We start from the raw sequence: 19185 nt of genomic DNA, 5'->3' as shown, positions 1-19185 counted from the left end.
ACATCTCCATTGACTCCAGCAAGGGAATTGCTCTCGGAAGGCACAATTCTGTGCCTCCCTTTACACCCCTGCTAGGTTTGCTAGCTCTGTAACTTGCCCCTATGCAGAGCTAGTTCATCTGGCAAACACTTTTCACTACTAGGAGCACCTTTAACGTTAGTTCAGCAGTGCGTATCTGTCCACTGCAGCCTAGACTAAATTCTTCTGGTTTAGCTAGTTATTTCTCTCTCGTGTTTTGCCTCAACCCCCAATTGCAAATTCTGAGGCAGGGATTCTCTTTTTGCATGACTTTTCTATGTAACCTACAGTATTGTGCAGTGGCTCTGTGCCTCCGCTGGGATCCTTAGTGCTGGTGTAAGCACACCTTGCAATAATGTGGCCGTGGATTGTGTGTCTCTGACACTGCCAAATGCTCTGTGCCAACCTGAACTCTGACTTCTGCAGCTACAGGAACAGATCTGGGAAGCAAATATATCTGAAAGGAGGAGGGATGTTTTCTAACTAGTGACACAGGAAAAAACCAGCTGATATAAATTAATATTGGGCTGGTGGGCTTTCTACTGATCTGATCCACTAGCTTAATTTTAGATGTTTGCAGTAGCTTAAACTATTCTTCAAACTGAGGAAAGTGTAGTCAGAGCTCAGTGCAACTCTGAAATTAAGACCCAAACTCATCTGAAGATGCATGGATGATATTAATTGACGTTTAAAATGAATGCCTCTATTTGCAGGAATCTGCAATGCAAACTAGGAGTTTTAGAAAGTAATGCATATTATAATTAGGGCAAGCTTTTAAAGATGCTTTGAAGTCCTAAACAATTTTGAAATTCAAATGTGGGATGGAAATAAAGGAATCTACACAATAAAGGGCCATTAAATTATGTCCCCCAAAATTTCACTGTTTTATAGATGTAAATATATGCCATAATTAGTGGTAAGTAACATGAGGAGGATGGTTAAGTTTATTCCTATTCTTATTCAAAACAGCTGTGGCATGAAAAATAATGCTCCTTCTCTTTGTGATACACTGGAACAAACAATTTACCCATGTAATCAGTGTTCAGAAATGGCTTGCGCCTGTGGTCTCCTCCCACCCCCTCCTGAATTTATCCCCATGTGCCTCCAGCCTCCTTCAAAGGTGCAGAGATTCTTTGTGCCCTTCATTCACACACACACAATTGTGGCTACTGCCTTTTTTCTTTCTTTCTATTTTTACATGTAATTTATATTGCACAATCTAGAATCTTGGGTTTCCCTCCACACACACAGACACACATGCACACTCGCCAGCTTTCACTGGCAAATGATCTGCAACTCGCAAATGGGATCCGTAATGTGAATGGGTCTATGGCCAGCATGCAAATGTATGCAAAACAAATTAGATATGGAAGAAAGCAGACATCCATTTTCTTTTCCCCATCACAACCCTCTTAGCACAGGGAGCTCACATGGTGCTTGTGGAGGACCCCTTCGCAAATTGATGCAAGGGCATTAGCGCTTGAGGCTGGATAATGAGTGGAAGGCGCCAAGCAGCTGGGAAGCCCGGGCAGCTTGGCCTGTCCATCACAAGCCCAACCATGTGGCAGACCTGGACGCAATTCCTGAGCTGCAGTGTAACGCGCGGTGAAACATGCCAACGACCCAGATGCTCCCGTTGGAAAAAATTGCTTCACGATTTGGAATCTCTGCTCTTTGATCACTCTTTGGAGAGGAGGAGGGGAGCCATGATGCGGTCATATGAGTAACACACCTCCCTGCAGTCAGCAGTTGTTAAAACCTATATGTTGTTAATAAGTGGCCTTATGTGCTTAATATTAACTACGGAATGCCAGTGTAAAGTGTTCTGGCCCTCCCCAGACCCCACTGTTTCCAGTAGGTGCTGTTTTCCTTCTACTCAGCAGGAAGGATTGAGATTCTTCTCAGCAATTTTTGCTGGAGTTGCTTTTTTGTTAGCCAAAGCTGTTATTATTACACAAGCGCTCTACCCTCTGCCCTCCGCCTTTAACACAGAGCCTGAGAGCTCTTCTGAAGTGAATGTGAAGAATATTTTTTTTTTTTTTAATTTTTACTCTTTGTTTTGGTTGCAGCCAGCTCTGTTTTGGTGCTTGCTCTGGCACACCAGCAGAGGTTTCTCCATGCACCACGTCAAACACTTCATGCTCTTAATGTGTAATATTTTCAGTGCTACCCATTGTCAAGCTATGCTTTATTAATGAATTAATCATGCTCTTACACAACTACTGTAGATAGGGTGCCAGAAAGCTGAGTGCCTCTCCCGCCTCAAAATGCATTCAGCTAATATAAATCTCAGCTCTTAGAAATAAATCAAAATTAGCATTTTACTCTTGAAAGTAAAAAAAAAAAAAAAAAAAATTCCATTTGTGTTTTTAAGTTGTTGGGGTTTTTTCCCTAAATTGTATTGATCTTGTATTTTAAATTTCGATGAGTAAATGGGCTCCTGTTCATCACATGTGATCATATGATAATATTTGAAATGCCATAATATTTGAAATTATGCCAATATCTTTGAAATAAACATTCAAAAGGTTATTTATCTGTACATGCTACAATAGCACTCACCAGCCCTAATTTCTGGAGCCATGGGTCAGAGCATAGTTGCATGAGAAGCTGTACAGAAGGGAAAGCTGGTTTATAGCTGAGGAAGACTTGCAATCTGAGTCTGAAATGCAAGAGAACAGCTAGAGCCGGAGTACCAAGGAAATAATGAGACGAAGCTGGTTGCAGCATGAGAGGCTGCAAGCACAGCACTCCAGAAGCTTGACTGTTGTCACGTTTTTCACAGGGAACATTGAAAAAGGAGATTATAAGGAGAGGGTTAATTGAGGTTAATAAGATAAATTCCTATATTTCAGTTTTGCTATTATTATATTTATCTAGTCTTGCCTTTTCTGTAATACAGGCAGTGAACCTCACTAAGTAATGTCTGCCTCTGGACAATAAGCCTACTTGAACTAGAGCATCCCTGTTAGATATTTAGCTTGGTTAAAAAAGACCCCAAGTAATGGTGATTCCACCACGTTTGAAAATTATGCCAGCATTTAACTGCCATCAGTGGGTTACCAGCCTCTGCTTTGTTTCTCACTTAGCTTTTGTGTAGCTTTAGCTTTCTGTCTTTTAATGTCCTTTTCTGCAAGATTTAATCTATCAGAAGACTCTTCCCCATGTAGCAACTTGTAGGCTATGACAAAGTGGTGGAAAAACTTCCCTTGGAAAAAGTAAGTAGATGGAGTTTCATTAGTCATTCACTACAAAGGATGTTTTCCAGACCTGAAATCATTCTTGTAACTCTTTTCTGAACACTTTCCAATTTTCCAACATCCCTTTACAATGTAGACACAAAAACTGGAATCAATATTGTAGAAAGGAGCCCGCTAAAACTGAATATGGGGTAACACATTACCTTATTCCTGCTCAAAGCTATATCTACAACCCTCATAGCCACAGCAGTGCCTGCTTATGGCACAGCTTTTTTTGGGTTTTTTTTTGGTAGTCTCATAACCTTTTGGGGGGGCAAAAAAAAAAAAAAAAAAAAATCCCCTCAATTTTAATTGTGACACGCTTTCGTCAGTTCAAGAAATACAATTTTGCTTTCAGGTGTATGTGTTTGGACGAACCCCTTATGATGTAGCCATAACAATATAATTAGCAAGTTTTTCATAGTAATTTTTTAACCAAAGTTTTGTATTTGACTGGAATTGATAGTCTTTCCTTCTTTTGTAAAGGTTTTCAGCATGGATCAAAGCTTTCAACACCTGGTTTGGCATACTTCCTTGACATGACAATCCCTTCTTCACAATGATGTGCACTCCTTCCTAGTGTTCATGTGCTCAGCCTCTAGTGAAAAAATTTGAACCCAGACTGAGGGGCAAGATTTGTTATAATATGTGAGAACAGACAAAATTCTTTCAGTATTAAAAGAGGCTTTGGTGAAGGCTTCATTTAAGAGTATTTGCCGTTGCCAGTTCTCATGATTTTTTACGTTGATGTTACACTTTTTGGAGGAGCCTTAAAGCTTCAGCTCTCAGCAGTTTGTAATGAGTTGAACATGTAAACTGTTGTTTAAAAGGAAAATTCTTTCTTTCCTTGAAAACACCTTTATGGTGTGCTAGACTCAAAAAAAATCGAATAGCAAATAAAGATAATTCACATCTATATTACCGTCATGGGACTTTTGCAACAATGTCGTGATTGCGTAAGAGTAAATCATGACATTTGAGTGATAATTTCAAGCATTCCTCATGCAAACATCAGGGCCCCAGCCTGTATTTTTTGTGTACACAGGACTCCCAGTGATTTCAGCAAGAGTTGGAAGAGCTGTGGGAGTGATCAACAGGGTGCCAGATGGCCACATGTGTTACTTTTCCAGGTTAAATGTCAGCATGTAAATACAATTAGAGTTTTCTTTCAGTGGGCTTCAAAACCAGAGGGCAGCAGATAAAAAGTTATTCTTATTTTTAACTCTATAAACAGTTGGTATCACAGCTTGAAATGTAAGGTCTATGAGGTTGACCCTTTTGACAATATGAAATTGTAAGGAGCTTTTTAGTTATGATTTCTTAAATATTTTGTCCATATCTGAAAGGAGAAAAAAAAAAAAAGAAAATGTTCTGATAGTAAAATTGTAATTGTGGCAGCAGCAGGAATAACCACTTTTTAAGAGATTACTGTTGTTGTTATTTACAAAAATGCAACTGTTGTATCAGAAATTCCTGTTCTTCAGAAATTCTGGTGGAGCAGCTGTGGCATAGCTGATGGCTGCTACAGTTTGTCATGTTGAGATGTTTGTCATGTTTCGGCTGCAAGCCAGCTGTGATGGCAAATTGCTTATTTACTATTAGCTTAGAACAATTTCTTACAGCTCACTGTGAACACACTGCTTTAGATGTACATTAAACATTAACTGCTGACCTCATGCAAAACATGTGCGAGAAACAAGGTGTAATAGCGATAGGATTTCTTTCTGTTATGCAAAATACGTGACTATAGGGCTGTTTGTGTTACTGTGTGTAAACCTCAGGAGACTTCTCCACTGATTAATTTACCAAAGCCAGCCTGAAGTAATCTTAGACCTAGGTCTTCTCCGTACCACAAACTAGCTCAGTATGTGCTATTATCAGCATATTGCCTCAGAATATTGTACCACAAATGACTGTAGACACTAAGTAGAATTAATGAGTTGTTGCCTAGTTAAAAATTAAATAGCAGTTACAAATGACCTGAACTATAGTGAAGGCAGGACTATAAATGTTCCACGCTAACTAGTAAATAAACATACCTGTAAACTGGGTTTTTAAAAAGTCTCAAGGTAGACATGAAAGTATCTGTCAATTTTTTTCTGTTACATTTCTATATTAGCAATAAAAACAAGCAGAGCTAGACTTGCAAGTGAAACAGCTGTGAAAGTGCATTTCCCTGCTAAAATGCTCATCTCAGAGTAAGTTAAAAATTCAGACGATTCTTAGATGTTACACTGCAGTAGCTGATCAGCTATTTCCACATAAAAAGAAAACCGTGCCCACTCTCTCCTAGGGCACCAAAGATGTCAGCAGAGCTAATGCCTGAATCAACAAATCCAGCTGTGGATATCCCTAGACTCTGCCTATATCCACATTAGTGCTCTTTTAAGTTGAGGGCTTTTGAAAATGGATTCATGATGACAAAGAGCACAGTCGCAGAACAGCTTCAGTGCTGCTGCGGGCCTGGGGAGGCCGGCTTTGGCATGTGACCTGTGCTGTTGCTTTGTAGCCAAATTAATCACACTGTGCACAGGACTTGGCTTTGGATATAAATAATTAAAGGTAGCACTGTTCCTCACTTGATCCTGCAAGTCTCAGTCTCTGTTGCTAGATATCAAAGGCAGCTGGATAGTTTATTCAGGCTGCAGAGAAATACTGAAATTAATCAAATGCTTCCAGTAATTTTTTATTGCAGCGGTAGGCATGGCTCAGTGCGCATGCAGCTCCTGGGAAGCCTGTGAGTTGCATCATACAGCTCCATGAAGTCAAGTATTTTGCTGAATCAGGGCCATATGGCTTGACAGTCTTATCAGAGATCAATTCCTGTGTTGCACAGCTGTCTCCCTTTGCCGTGAGGATTTTATTGCTTTAAGAAAGGAAAAGGAGAAAGTGAACTGTGGCCTCTCTGGAGCAGGATGGCTTGGTTGAATTCGAGGCTGCAGGGCAGGTTCCCTCCAGAGGAGTCAGCTCTGGAGCCAGGCTCCTCATGGGTGATCATTCCCTTTGCTCCAGGGACTTCATCAGCTAGCTGCCAGACAAGAACGTCACCTGTAGCCTAGAGAAATACTGGGCTGTCTTTTGTTGTTTAAAGTTTGAAGAAATTGCCGCTTCCCTAAGGTTTTTATGGCAACAATTAGGCAGGTACTTTCCTGACAGACTTTTTCCACTGTCACTGTTGTCACTATAGAACTCCACCCTCTCTCCCTTATTTCTGAAAAGAACTGTGAGCTAATTACGGCCTATGCTACTGACATTGTCAAATGAAAATCTTCAACATCTATTACTTTTTCCCAACAGGCTGACTTAAACTGCAACATTCAAGATGATACAGGAGCATTTTACGGAGTCACTAGTCAGTATGAGAGCTCAGAAAACATGACAATCACCTGTTCCACCAAAGTCTGCTCATTCGGAAAGCAAGTAGTAGAAAAAGTAGAGGTGGGTGTTGTGAGGGGATTAGTGGGATGAGTCTCTGGTTCTCTTTCATTGTAATTAGCCTTTTCTCTCGTGTCTTTACTTTGCTCCTATCTGTCTTTTCCTTCCTTCCTCTAATCCTTCCTGAAAGAAAGAGTATTTTCCGTCCCAGCAGTGTTTGCGCTCATTTTAAATCACTGTGTGAATGGTGACACTGCAGTTAAGTAAAAGCCTAGTTACCTGTTGCTTTCGAGACCCTCCTCCACCCTGCCTGTGGCACCCTTCGGTGGGGAACCGGCACCAGTGCCGCCACCTCCAGCACCTGAGGGAAAAGAGCTGAAGCAAAAACGCTTTTGCTCCCATTTCCAAACGCTTGGCCAGCCATGTAGCCTGTTTGGAACCATACTACAGTGACGACCTACCCTCTATCATCTAGAGGGTTTTTTCAGACATTTTAGAGCCATGGATGGTGTGCTGTGTTTTGTCTATACCCGTGCTTATTTTATCTTACTTGATGCACAGAAAGGCATGCTTTCCCCAGTCACCAGCAGCTTTTGAATACAAAGTTGCATATTTTCTTAACATGAAAGGGCCTTTATTTATTTTGTTACCTTTTCTTTTCTAAGCACAGAACTGTATCAAGTGGGCAGGTAGGTAATTGGTTTATTGTACAATGGTACTGCAACTATTTAACTTGTCTTCTGTGCACTAAGCCCCACACCCACATCTGTTATCTATCAGCAGTATAGTTTTTGTACGGGAATTTTAGCCTAGAGCTGCAGGTTGAGCCTTTATAGATGTCCTGGTCACTGTTCATGTCCTTCTTATGCTAAATATGTTTTCTGTGCATGGTGACCACCGAAAAGTTTTCCATCAGTTCCTTTATTCCAGGCTTACAGAAAGCCAAAAAACCCCACAATCCACTGAGTCGCTCATCTGACCAATTGGTAGCTGGGCAGCAGGAGTCCGAGTCACAGCCTTACCCTCCTTCAGCCCCTTGTGAGCCCCTGCAATCTAAATCAGTCTGGTTTTCGTCTGACTTTAGTCTTGCATCTTTCTGTAATTCATAAATTCCCGAATAAATCATGCAATAATATAGCTATATTTATATGTGTGTATTTATGCATAAATATATAAGCTTATTTTTTTGCTGTTCTCTTTGCAGACAGTTGCCTCAAAACTACTGTAAAATCATCTTACCACAAAGTTTTCTGATTAATTCATTTTTACTTCACTTGGATTTACCTTTGTGCAATCCCAGCTGTTCAGGTTTTTAATTCACAGATCAGAGAACAAGTACTGGTATTAATTCTAATAATTAAAAGGGCCCCTGAAGTTTTAGCAAAGCAAAGCAGTGCATAGCTCAAGCAGGGAGTTAGCAAGTAGGCGTGTGTATGTCTGAGAGCCACTTTCTCTTTTTTCTGTCTACACAAAGAAAGAAAAAAACCCCACAGGTTTAGTATTCACTTTTTTTTTCCGCTATTTCTGAATTATCTTATTCTAAATGCTCTTTTTTCTTTTTTTTTTTTTTTTTTTAGACTGAATATGCAAGGTTTGAGAATGGCCGATTCGTGTACAGAATAAATCGCTCTCCAATGTGTGAATATATGATCAACTTCATACACAAGCTGAAGCATTTACCAGAGAAATACATGATGAACAGCGTGTTGGAAAATTTTACAATTTTATTGGTATGGACTCACTTTTTATTTTTCCATCTCTAAAATACTCGCAGGCTTTGTATGGCTTGCTTAACTTGTAATATTTAGAACCAGTTTCCGAATCCCTTAGTCATGTTGCTTACTAAACAAATCATCTCATTGACTTCAGAGTAATAATCTTGGAATTGTACACTATAGACGCTAAGGATGAAAAGGCTAAGCTGGCTGAGAACATAACCAAACATCTTTGTTACTGTCCAAAAATTCAGCTTACTTTTCTTTTTTTCATGCCAGTCTATTTGGTGTTTGTAGCAAGCCTGAGGCAGTAACTTTGAACCATCCCATTCATCTAATGTATTCTCACTGAGGTGCCAGTTACAATACTGCAAATGTCAGTGGTGTTAATTAGTTCTTGGGCCAGGAAAGCATGCAGTAATGGGTACACCCAACAGGTGATCTAAAGCATGAAGAATGGTCCAGAGAGTGGTCTTTAAGCCAGTTTCATCCAGTTACCCAGCTTGCTTTCACTGTGGCTTTGCGGTGGCACCTCAGCCAAGCACTGCGCTGCTGCACCTTAGCACCATGCGCTGCTGCTGCTACCATAAGATTCGGGCAGGACCAAGGGCTGGCGGCATGGGGAAGAGGTAGGGCCGCGAGCACAGAGCCACGTGCAGCTCCCCCTCAGCAGCCTTTTGGCAAGCGAACACAAGGTGACACGGGTGCGGTGGTCTTCCTTTGCTGAAGTGGGGCTCAGGTTGAGGAAGGCTGAGCCAAGACCACACAATGGCCACGCACGGTCAAGCAGCCAGGGTGGGGGGAATCTCAGTGCCCTCCGCTGTGAGCTACAGCCCTGCAGCTCAGCCCCAGAACACATTATGCGAGCGCAGTTGCGGAGGTCAGCTTAAATTGCCGAAGAGAGAGCAAGAGGACACACACATCAAACAGTCACAGCTAAAGATTGTCTTTAATTAAGCCAGTCATTTCTTGTTTTGGCCCTGGTGTTTCCAAGTTTGTAATATACTGTCTTACCTCTTCCTTCCCCGCAAACAGGTTGTAACAAACAGGGATACACAAGAAACCCTGCTCTGCATGGCTTGTGTATTTGAAGTGTCGAACAGCGAACATGGAGCACAGCATCATATCTACAGGCTTGTAAAGGACTGAGCAGTTATTTATATATACACTTCATTTCACTTCTTTATCAAAACACAGACTGTAAACCTCAACACTAAGTGGCAGTGCCTCTGGCCCAACTTTCACCCACATTTTTCTAAATCCTGTTTTAGTGAAGTCATTTTTAATGTGTTCATATATAATTGTAGCTGTGAAATTCTGGTACAGTTGTAAAAATTATTTCTAAAACTAAGTGTTCTTCAAATTTGTAAACCACAGTTCTTTGGGAAGACTGTATTTAAGAACCTAACGCCTCTGTCTGTGGAGGCCTATTTTTAATTCTGATAGAAAAATGTATGACAGAGCATTTGCCATGGGGAAAAACTGACAGCATTTATAAGAATTTATTTTGGGTTTTTTTCCAACATGAAATACTTGTTTTACGATGCAAGTGAAATTGAAATGAATCTTTAGCTATAACTGTAAATGAGTACACAAAGTTAATAATCTTTATAGAATTATCTTTGTAACTAATTAGGGTGGAAGATATGGACGAATGTAATTCACTAAATTATTTTTTAAAATGAAACGTTTTTCCGTTTGAAACCAAATGAAAAATATAGCCTTAAGAAATGCCTGATAGAAACAGACAGGTCCTAAAATTAGGCAAATTTTGTATTTTTTTCTCAATGCTAAAACTAATCTTCTAATCCATTAAACTTTCAAACAGGTATTGCAGAGAAAGAAAACATCATCCCTTACCCCTAACATATCTAGTGTATTTTAAAAGAGTATAAAGTTGTATTGTACTAATATGAAAATTTGATTATTTAATGAAAAAAGATGGCTCATTTTGCAATAAGTAGGTAAATATTGAAGATTTAGACTCGCATTATATGTAGTCTTGTGTGTGCAGTTATATTTTATATGGACAACTATGTTTTCTAATAAGTTGAGTGAAAAACTTGCAACTCCGAAATTAACAGATGGATGGAAACAACTGACATTGCGACAGCATTGAGTAATTCGTAAACTGAAAGCAAAACACTAATGTGTTTGAAAGAAGGATACGTACACCTCTGAAAGGATCAACAGCTTTAATATCTATGAGACGCTAGAAAAATCACAACCAACATCAGACAAAGAAGATTGGAAAGTGGAGATTTTTTTTTCTCCTTTTCCTCTTTATCATGGTGCTCTTTTACACCTCTCCCAGTTGTCTCTCCAGTTCCAACTGGCGAAGACCTTGTATGAAACAAACACGTTCATACCACGTGGGGTCTGACGTCCTTTTGCATCCAGATGTGGTAGCATTCATCCTTCTGATATATTCAGGGAAGACTCCAGGAAGTGAAGTACAGCTGGAGATATTTTAATACTGTAAGATTCAAACCATGGATGTGGGTGTGAGTGATTGTCTGAGGTACGCACTTGTGAGAGAAGTAGTCTCATTCCTCCTGGCTACACCAGAAAGTGTTGCTCAGCTTCTTTTCTTCTGCTGCACAGCCAGCCCTGCCCCGCAGTTGCCCAAGGAGCAGTTGTTTCAGCAGGTGCTGGGCCAGCAGCGGGTTCTCACACAAAACATTTGTCTGAAAGGCTGAGGGCTGCCCGGCCAAGCACAAGCCACCTTAAAGATCAGTCATGAGGTATCAGCAAAGAGTGTTCTTGGGAAGGTCTTCTGCAGTCCTGAATCAAAGAAGTTAACATTTAGCAGGTCCCTCCTCCCTGCCCTTCACCGATACGTGCCCGTGCACAACTTAAGTCTTAGAATTTACTCCTAGGCACAGCGCTGTAGTCTTCAAAAAAGCCAGTCTTATTTTTTTCATATTCTATTTCTGCATAGTACCCTCTGTTAGAATTGCCCATTGTTGAATTATCTAGACTAAAATACAGCCTAGCCAAGGTAGCAGGTTGTTGTACGTCTGTGTCAGACCATGTTCATACTTAACACTGGTGAGGACTCAGGTTAGAGGACAATACAAACATCACCGAGGGAAAGGACAACTGCTTAAATTCCTTAGCCTGCCTCTGATCTAACTTGAGTAGGTGGATGATTGCTGTGATGTCTAGCTGTTACCTGCTTGTGGATATTGGGGCTGATGATCTTTTGGTTTATATTCCATGAACTGAACAGAGAAATATGTCCATGGTAAGGTCTCTTTTAACACTCATTTTTAACACTAACAATCACATCAGGAAAAGCACTGCATTGTAACAGCCTAACGGTAGCCCTTTATTCTAAGCACTTGGTGTTACAAGTCAAAAACTACTTTTTTGTTTTATTTTGTTCTAAAGTTGTCTTTTATTTAGGGTTTGAATTGTGGTTTTGGTGATTTTATTTTCTTTTAATAACAAGCAAACTCTTTGAGGCATATAAAGTACGTAAGTCAATCTGCAAAACCAGGTACAGTTTTTTTTAATAGAATCTGGCACACTACATATGCCATAACTATAGGGTATAAAAAGTCACAATGTGTATTGGTGTTCACATATGTAATATTAGGGAAACTACTTCCATCGTCTTTTCTTTACACTTCTGTAAATGATCCATACCCTGTATATGTTAATTCTTAAAAGCCTTAATCCTTCAACTGTTCAGTGTGGGGTGTGTAGTCCAACAGGCTGCCTGTAAACTGTGAGCTCTTTTGTAAGCTGGAAGTACTTATCTTGTTACTGTTACTTTTTTGTAGGAACCTTTTAATTGAGAGCTGCCAAAGCATTACAATATGCAGTGCCTTAGCATTATATTAGAAGTACCTTTAGCCTCTTAACATGAATTTTATATATTGTTTTATTAATTGGTTCCATTTTTTAAAATATCTGTATTTTTTCCCACAGAAACGCTCTTTGACTGCTCGGTCTAAACCAACCTTCTGTACAAGTCAGTCCCATTACTACGCAGTTAAATGTCTATACCAAAAGGAAAGGTTACAGATTCTTAGTTCGCCGTGAAAAATGAATTGTATTAATAAATGCTGCCTTTTTAAATTTCATGACCAAATAATTAATTGTGACTCTTCTGCACTCTAGCATGAAAGTGCCTTTGGTTTGAAATTCCAGCTTAGAAAAGTGCTGCCATAATAACGACAATTTGTAGAGAGACCAAAAATATTTAGTTATCACCGTAATGCCTTTGGTTTATTGGAATAAGTTGAATCTACAGGCCTCCATTCACAAAAGAGCACCATTTATAGCAAAGTAATTTTGCTAATGATCAACCTGCTGAAGAATAATCTACTGTTTGCCATTTCTGACAGCATTGCAAACCAGCAACTGATTTGTCTGTGATATAAAAATGAAAATGACTCACATTTATATTCTCTTCATCCAGTTGTGCATCTGCATAATGAGATCCATATAGTGCAGAATTTCAGACAGTGGACAAATGTGACTTTATTGTTCTCCTCTAATAATATTTCAGTATCTGTGAAGATTTTTTGTTTAGACAGAAGATTTTGTTTACAAAGTTGTGCACGCTGAAAGTCAGATGTGTAAAACAAGATGAAAATGGAGAACAGACAATAGCTAGGGTAAATGCAATTGTGGGGGTTTAAGCATTGAAATGTTGAGTGTGAGCGTTGTGGATGAAGGTGCTGTTAGAGAAACTCTGGCCAGCACGATTCAAAACACAGGGTTGTTTTGTTTTGTTTTTCTCCCAGATAATGTCTTGAAAAAAAAAATTAGCTCCTCTTAAAAATGTGTCTGTATTTGATACCTTCTGTGAACGGGGGCCATACTGTACACTACAACTAAAATTGATGGGAAGAGGAACAAGATCTTAAGAAAACGATGTTAGAAAGAAAAAATATCAGCAAAACCAAAAGCTGTCAGAGGGATTATATAGTTGTGAATACAATTTTAACTTGATTTTTAAACTATTTGATGAAAACTAAGATTAACTTTTTATATATAGAAATATTGTGACACTGTGTGGTGAATATTGTGATAATTCAATTTCCCTGTCTCTAAAATACTATTTTTGTTATTCCTTCAAGGTCTAAATCTCACTTACCTCTAATCCTGTTGAACTTAATGAGACTGAGGTAGGGCAAAGACACTTTCGCCCCACAAGTAGAGTATATATTTTCAGCTGTTACCAAACATTTCAGCTGTACTAGTCAATATTTGTGATAAACTACACTTCTGTCTCATTAAAATAAGCATAATGGTACCATTTGGGGCTGTTAAAAATTACTACTAACAAATGTAGTTTTACTTACTTGAATTCCAAAATGATTTTATTTAGGTACTGCACCACTATTTTGAAGGAATTGCAGATATAATGCCTGTTTCTCGCTTTCCCTTTCTACCGCAGCTACAGCTCCTTAAGTTTGGCAGTAGCTTCTTCCGTTAAAACCTCCACGGTATAGGCTATTTGAAATAATGAAGGGTGTACATTAATGTTGAATGTAAGTAACTGGCCAGTTCAAGGCAGAGACAACATTTGACGTGCTAATCCATATCTATTTATTTTTCCACTGCAAGTCCTAGGGCATACTTGCTTTCTGAAGCAGTTCCCCTTACAGTTTTCCTGGATCACTCAATCAGTCATACTGAGAAACCTTTTGTCTACCCTTTACTTGACCCATACTGATACACGTACCCAGTCACACAGCAGATGTGTATAATAGAGTCCAGTTTTGTACTTTTCTCAGGATGATCTCTTTTCCCCCCTCTTGTCTTTCATAACGAGATGTTTAGCCCCCTAAAAAAGATAGAGGCTGGATAAGTCAAAGTACAAGAAACACTTCGGACATCTTCATCTTTTAACTTTTCAGGTCATTCTCGCTGAGATCATGTAATTAGTTTTAGTGTGTAAATTAAATCTTAAATGCACTCAGTTGACTAAAAGGAGATGGATCCCTGTTACCTCCTTACAGAATATGTGTTTTTGTTTTGTTTTGTTTTGTTTTATGGGCCTCTGATTCGGGCTCATGACTGCAGACAAAAAATACAATATGTGCCTGAAAAAAAAAAAGACAAAAGAATTTTATAACATTGAAAACCTGAATAGCCTTTAATTCTTCAGTACATTTTATGTAAAACAGGTTGGGTTTTTGTTTTGTTTTGGGGTTTTTTTGCCATGTGCATTTGTTCACATTTGTAAATGACTTAATGGAATTCTCACTTTATGTTTATTTGTGTAATGTGTATAAAATGGGTTTGTGACTTAAGCATATTCATATATGGTCAGTGGTTACTTTAATATTGTACTGCTGCTGGTAACTTTTGATGTAGAACTTGCCTTTTGATGATAAAGTACCTCTAGGTTAGACAGGGAGGGAAGGCTCTTTGAAAAAAGTGAATGTTCTCCAATGTTTTCTTAACATATTTGCAGAAGCTTTCAAAAGGAGTTTCAGTCAAACCTCTTGGCAGTACAGTATTCTTGTATTTGTTATTGTCTGTGTGTAGGTACTGGTACCTTTTTTTGTTTAAAATGTTTTAAGTGTTGGCTTTAAAGTGAATTTATCTTTAGTATGATAGTAATATGAAAATTATAGGTTTTGTGTGCAGAGAATTTTTTTATAAAGTGCTTTGTAAAAAAAAATGTATTCTAGCTTTCGCGGTACATATGTGTGATAACTTTAATATCCATGACAGTTAAGTGCAATTATTTCATCACTCTAAAAATGCTATTTTTGTGTCGGTTACTGCAGGTGTTTTCATGTCTTTGCAAAGTGACACATTTTGATGCCTTCTTGATAAAGTGGTAGAATTTTTGTAGCTTTCTAGAAACTTTGTATTCATACAGTATCGATTGAAAATAAAGAAAATGAAAGTGTTTTGTGCATTTATCTTAATCTCTTACATCAATCTCTTTTTAATGTTCGCTGCAACTTTGAAAAGCATTTTCCAAAGCAGCACAATTGCAGCAACATCTGTGTACCTCCCTAAAGGTGCAGTGGACATCCAGCAGGATTTACAAGAACCGGTAGGGATGGCACTCAAGGCTGGCACACCTGGAAGCCGTGTGCAACGAGTCTATATGCATTCTGGCATTTTATCAGCAAGGAAAGTGACTGCCTGTAGCTTGTATGTCTTCCTAGAGAAATGGTGGGTTTTTTTGAAACATCATTTAAACCATACTGTTTTAATGGGAAAAGCCACCCATCCCCCTTTATTCCAGAAGCAGGAATGACCTATTCAAAATCTTGCAAAATAAATGGTATCAAATACATCATTAACTTGGCAACTAGAACTGACTGAGGAACACTGTAGTTATCTGAGGTTGAGGTGTTCCTTCCAGAAGGACACTGAGCTCTGTGGGAGCTGAGGTCCTAAAAATGTGATGTTTTTCAAGAGCATGATTTCTAGTTTTTCTTAAACCACTTGCCCCTTAGCTAGCAGCTGTACCTGGTATGATAAGAGGGTGTAACAGGATCCACTTGCCTGCTGCATTTATGAAGTGAAACCACCTAGCTAGGAAGAAAAAAGAAAAAAAAAAAGAAGAGAGAATAAGAGGGATATCCTGGATCAACTGAAGTCAATGGAAACATGACCAGGGCTTGGCAGGGGAAAAAAGATGTACATCTGGCTCATCTTCTGCTTCAAAAGGAGAGCAGTGGCTTTTGAATAAACCACATGCCCCTCCCACACACCCCAGTTCTCCTTTTGGGTGGCAGATGTTCCACTGCCATTTTTAAAATGCCAGCAGAGCACCCCCCACGTGCAAGATGAATGGGTTGAGAACAGCGCACAGACATGGTCTGTTTTGACCCTATTTTCTCTTCTTTGTTCCCCATTAAGTATATGGCTTCGGCCCTTTGAAGTGCGTTTGCTGTTTCAGAAGCAACCTGCTTCTTAATTAAGGTTCTGCTTCTTAATTGATTTAGGTTAAAAACCACAAATCTTCCACCTTTGGGGAAAATGTCATGCAGCATTTCAGGTTGGGAGTCCCCATGTAACGTCACACCATTAGTTTATTAACCAGCTGCCTTCAGCAGAGGCAACGGCCTCTCTCTGACTAAGCACAAGCTGGTTTACGTGAAGACGGCAGCATGGGCAGGGAACAAAGAAGACAGACCAGTTACTCGGTGCCATTTATGAAGTGTAGAATGATGAGCTCTACGTGGTCCACAGACTTTTCTGTAGATTTTTTTTTTTTAAAGATACAGCCTGCTGTGTGATGCTACAAATACAGAGCGCATTTAATGCTTTCAAATGCAAGGGTAAAAAGAGGGTTCAGAGCTAAGCAGTGTGTTAGCAGATGTCTATAGTTCCCACACACAGCTCTAGGTGTTCATCGCAACCTTTCACAGCCTTACTACTGTTGTCTGGAGCCCTTTGAGCAGAAACAGCTGAACAATCTGTTACACCAAACAGCAGTAACTTAGCAATGTTCACAAATAATTACCTACCTTGTAGAGAGGTGTGACACTTAATTGGTTAATGGTTGTAAATTGTTATATGATTGCTGTTCTGTGAAAGCTAGAGCTGTGCGGGAGACACTAGAAACTTGGTGAAGGTGGGAAGGGCAGGAGGGAGTGGGTAGAGAGACTGTACTAGAAGTGAAGGGAAAAAGGAAAATTGTAGAAAACCCAGAGTACAAGTGACTGGGAAAAAACAAGGAGCAGGATACTGCTTTTCAAAGAAAACGAAAAGCTGAGGACAGGAGAAAATAGGAAGAAATGAGGAAAAGGATAAAGATAATTTGAAGACCACCACCACCAAGTCCATCAGAAGAAGGAGGGAGAACTAAAACTAAGAAAAAGGCTACAATAAAACAGACAAACATTCACCTTCTAGGTCAGTGAATCGAATTGCTTTTTTTTTTTTTTTTTCTCCTCTCCTGTATTGCTTCTTATTAGCCCTTTCTAGTTTTGGGACATATCCTCTTTAAGCTTAAGGGAAAGGGCTGCTGTAGGCCTCCATTCCTGTGTGCCTCACTGTGGAGAATCAATAAAACCCAAAAATTTCAGTAGCAAGACACACTGTAGCCTCCTTGATAGATGAAGAGCTGTCAGCTTGGTTTCAGTTGGAAAACAGTGTGCAAGAGAGAGAGTGAGCATGAGCAATAGCCAGAAGAGTATCTGAAACAATCAGCTGAGCAAAGACACTTAAGTGCAAGTGACTGGTCTCAATTTATCCAGCACTGGTGGTTTCTCAAGCCACCTTCCTTCCATATATGTGTGGTTTTGTGTGCGTGTGCAGAGTCCATTATAGGTTTAGGTTGATGAATTTAAAAAAATGTTGCTTTCCATGCCCCTCACTCTATCCTAGAGGTAAGAGCAAAAACAGCTAACCTTGATGTTATTAAGTCGGAGCAGAAAGCCAAAAACAGAAAAAGTTTTTTCATAAGTCTGCTTCCAAATATCTTTATCAGCTGTTAGAGATGTCCACACAGAGGGAGCAGTTTTGGAGCCCTAGGTATTATAGCTTTTCCCTAACTCTGGTAAAGTCAGTGTCCCCCTAAGGATAGTGGTTGGGGCCATCAGAGCAAATGGTGCAGGAGCTGTGATTAATTTGTACGTGTCCCTTCTCATTCCTCACACTTACACAGTTCAAAGAGCAGATTAGTATGCTACCCATGCTTACCTTGCAATGCACCTTAATGCTTTGCTTTCTGGACATCCAGCAGAGACAGTACATGGCAGCAGCTTTCAGATTTACTCTCTGTTTGAACAGAGCACTGAGCTGTATGTGCAGCCGACTTCACAGTAGATTAACAAACTACAAACTGATTTTTTTTTTCCTGCCCCAAGCATGTAAGTTTATTAGCCATATTTAAAGATCCTTCTCAATTTATTTTTTGTTGGCAGAGCCTAAAGAATAAGGGGTTTTTTCAGACTTTTAAAATTCCTTCCTGCTAAGATCACATGTTCTGTACAGTGTTATCAGAGTCTTTTTTTTTCCAAGATACTTGTCTTTAATTATCCCTTCACTTGTGGTGTTGAACTTCCTAGTGAGCATTGTACTTGGCAAAATGTACTTTCAGTACGCTATGAGAACAATTCCTTTGTGATGCAGCTCTACATTAATTGGAGGGGGGAATACCTGTGTCTTCATGATATTTGGCCTTTCCATTAGTTTTAAATTGAACCCACATATGACAAACTCAGGCAATGAAGTACTAGATTCAACCCCATTGCACACATATGACACCATTCCACAGCACAGAGAATTTGATGGCTTCGTTGTAAAATATCTGTATTGGTTTTGCTATTGACTATATTGTATTTTTAATAGGGTTTAATCTAAGCTTTATCATCAGAACACCATGATGGGTGGAAACTCGACAGTGCAGTTCAGCTCCAAGGTTTACAGCAATAATGTGGGAGACAGAACACTAGTCTCAGCAGGGTTCGTGCTCCCCTATCTCCCCCAGTGATCTCCTGTTTCGAGGGAGGTGGTGGTGAGTAATGTTTGGGAGGTGCCCCAAGACTCCAGCGATAGGCTCTGGATAAGCACAAAGGAGCAGGTAGATGTGGTGCAGTAACAAGAAAACTCCAAACCTTTTGGCTTTCCTGCCCACTTTCACCCGTCTCCCAGCCAACAAAAGGATGCAATGTCATGTGGGCAGTGAACAAATACATGAACAGGGGGTCTCGAGCTCTGAGACCCCCCATGTTTGCAGAATTTTTCTCCATCTGCTCCCTTCTCTGAAAGGCTATTACTTGAGACTAGGATCACCAGGCTCACAATTCCTCCTCACTCTGGGTGAGGCACCGCAGGGCATGCAGAGCACTCAGACACAACTATGGCACCAGCTTAGCATTTTTTTTTCCATGCAAACAAAACAT

The 19185-nt window shown here is 39.7% G+C and overlaps 1 protein-coding gene across 1 annotated transcript in view; it reads left to right on the top strand.

The window, feature by feature from the left end:
• The window catches only part of TEAD1 (TEA domain transcription factor 1), a 106917-nt gene extending 91690 nt beyond the window's left edge, over positions 1 to 15227 (top strand). The window contains exons 9-11 of the mRNA XM_059825672.1: positions 6555 to 6695; positions 8210 to 8362; positions 9383 to 15227. Of these exons, the coding sequence (XP_059681655.1) occupies positions 6555 to 6695; positions 8210 to 8362; positions 9383 to 9496 (408 nt within the window). The 3' untranslated portion in view covers positions 9497 to 15227. The remainder of the gene's footprint in view (positions 1 to 6554; positions 6696 to 8209; positions 8363 to 9382) is intronic.
• Positions 15228 to 19185: the final 3958 nt, after the last annotated feature.

This window comes from Gavia stellata, chromosome 17, assembly GCF_030936135.1.
Source record: "Gavia stellata isolate bGavSte3 chromosome 17, bGavSte3.hap2, whole genome shotgun sequence".
NCBI lineage: Eukaryota > Metazoa > Chordata > Aves > Gaviiformes > Gaviidae > Gavia > Gavia stellata.
The sequence above is the reverse complement of the archived record's forward strand: the minus strand, read 5'-3'. Positions and strand labels throughout refer to the sequence as shown.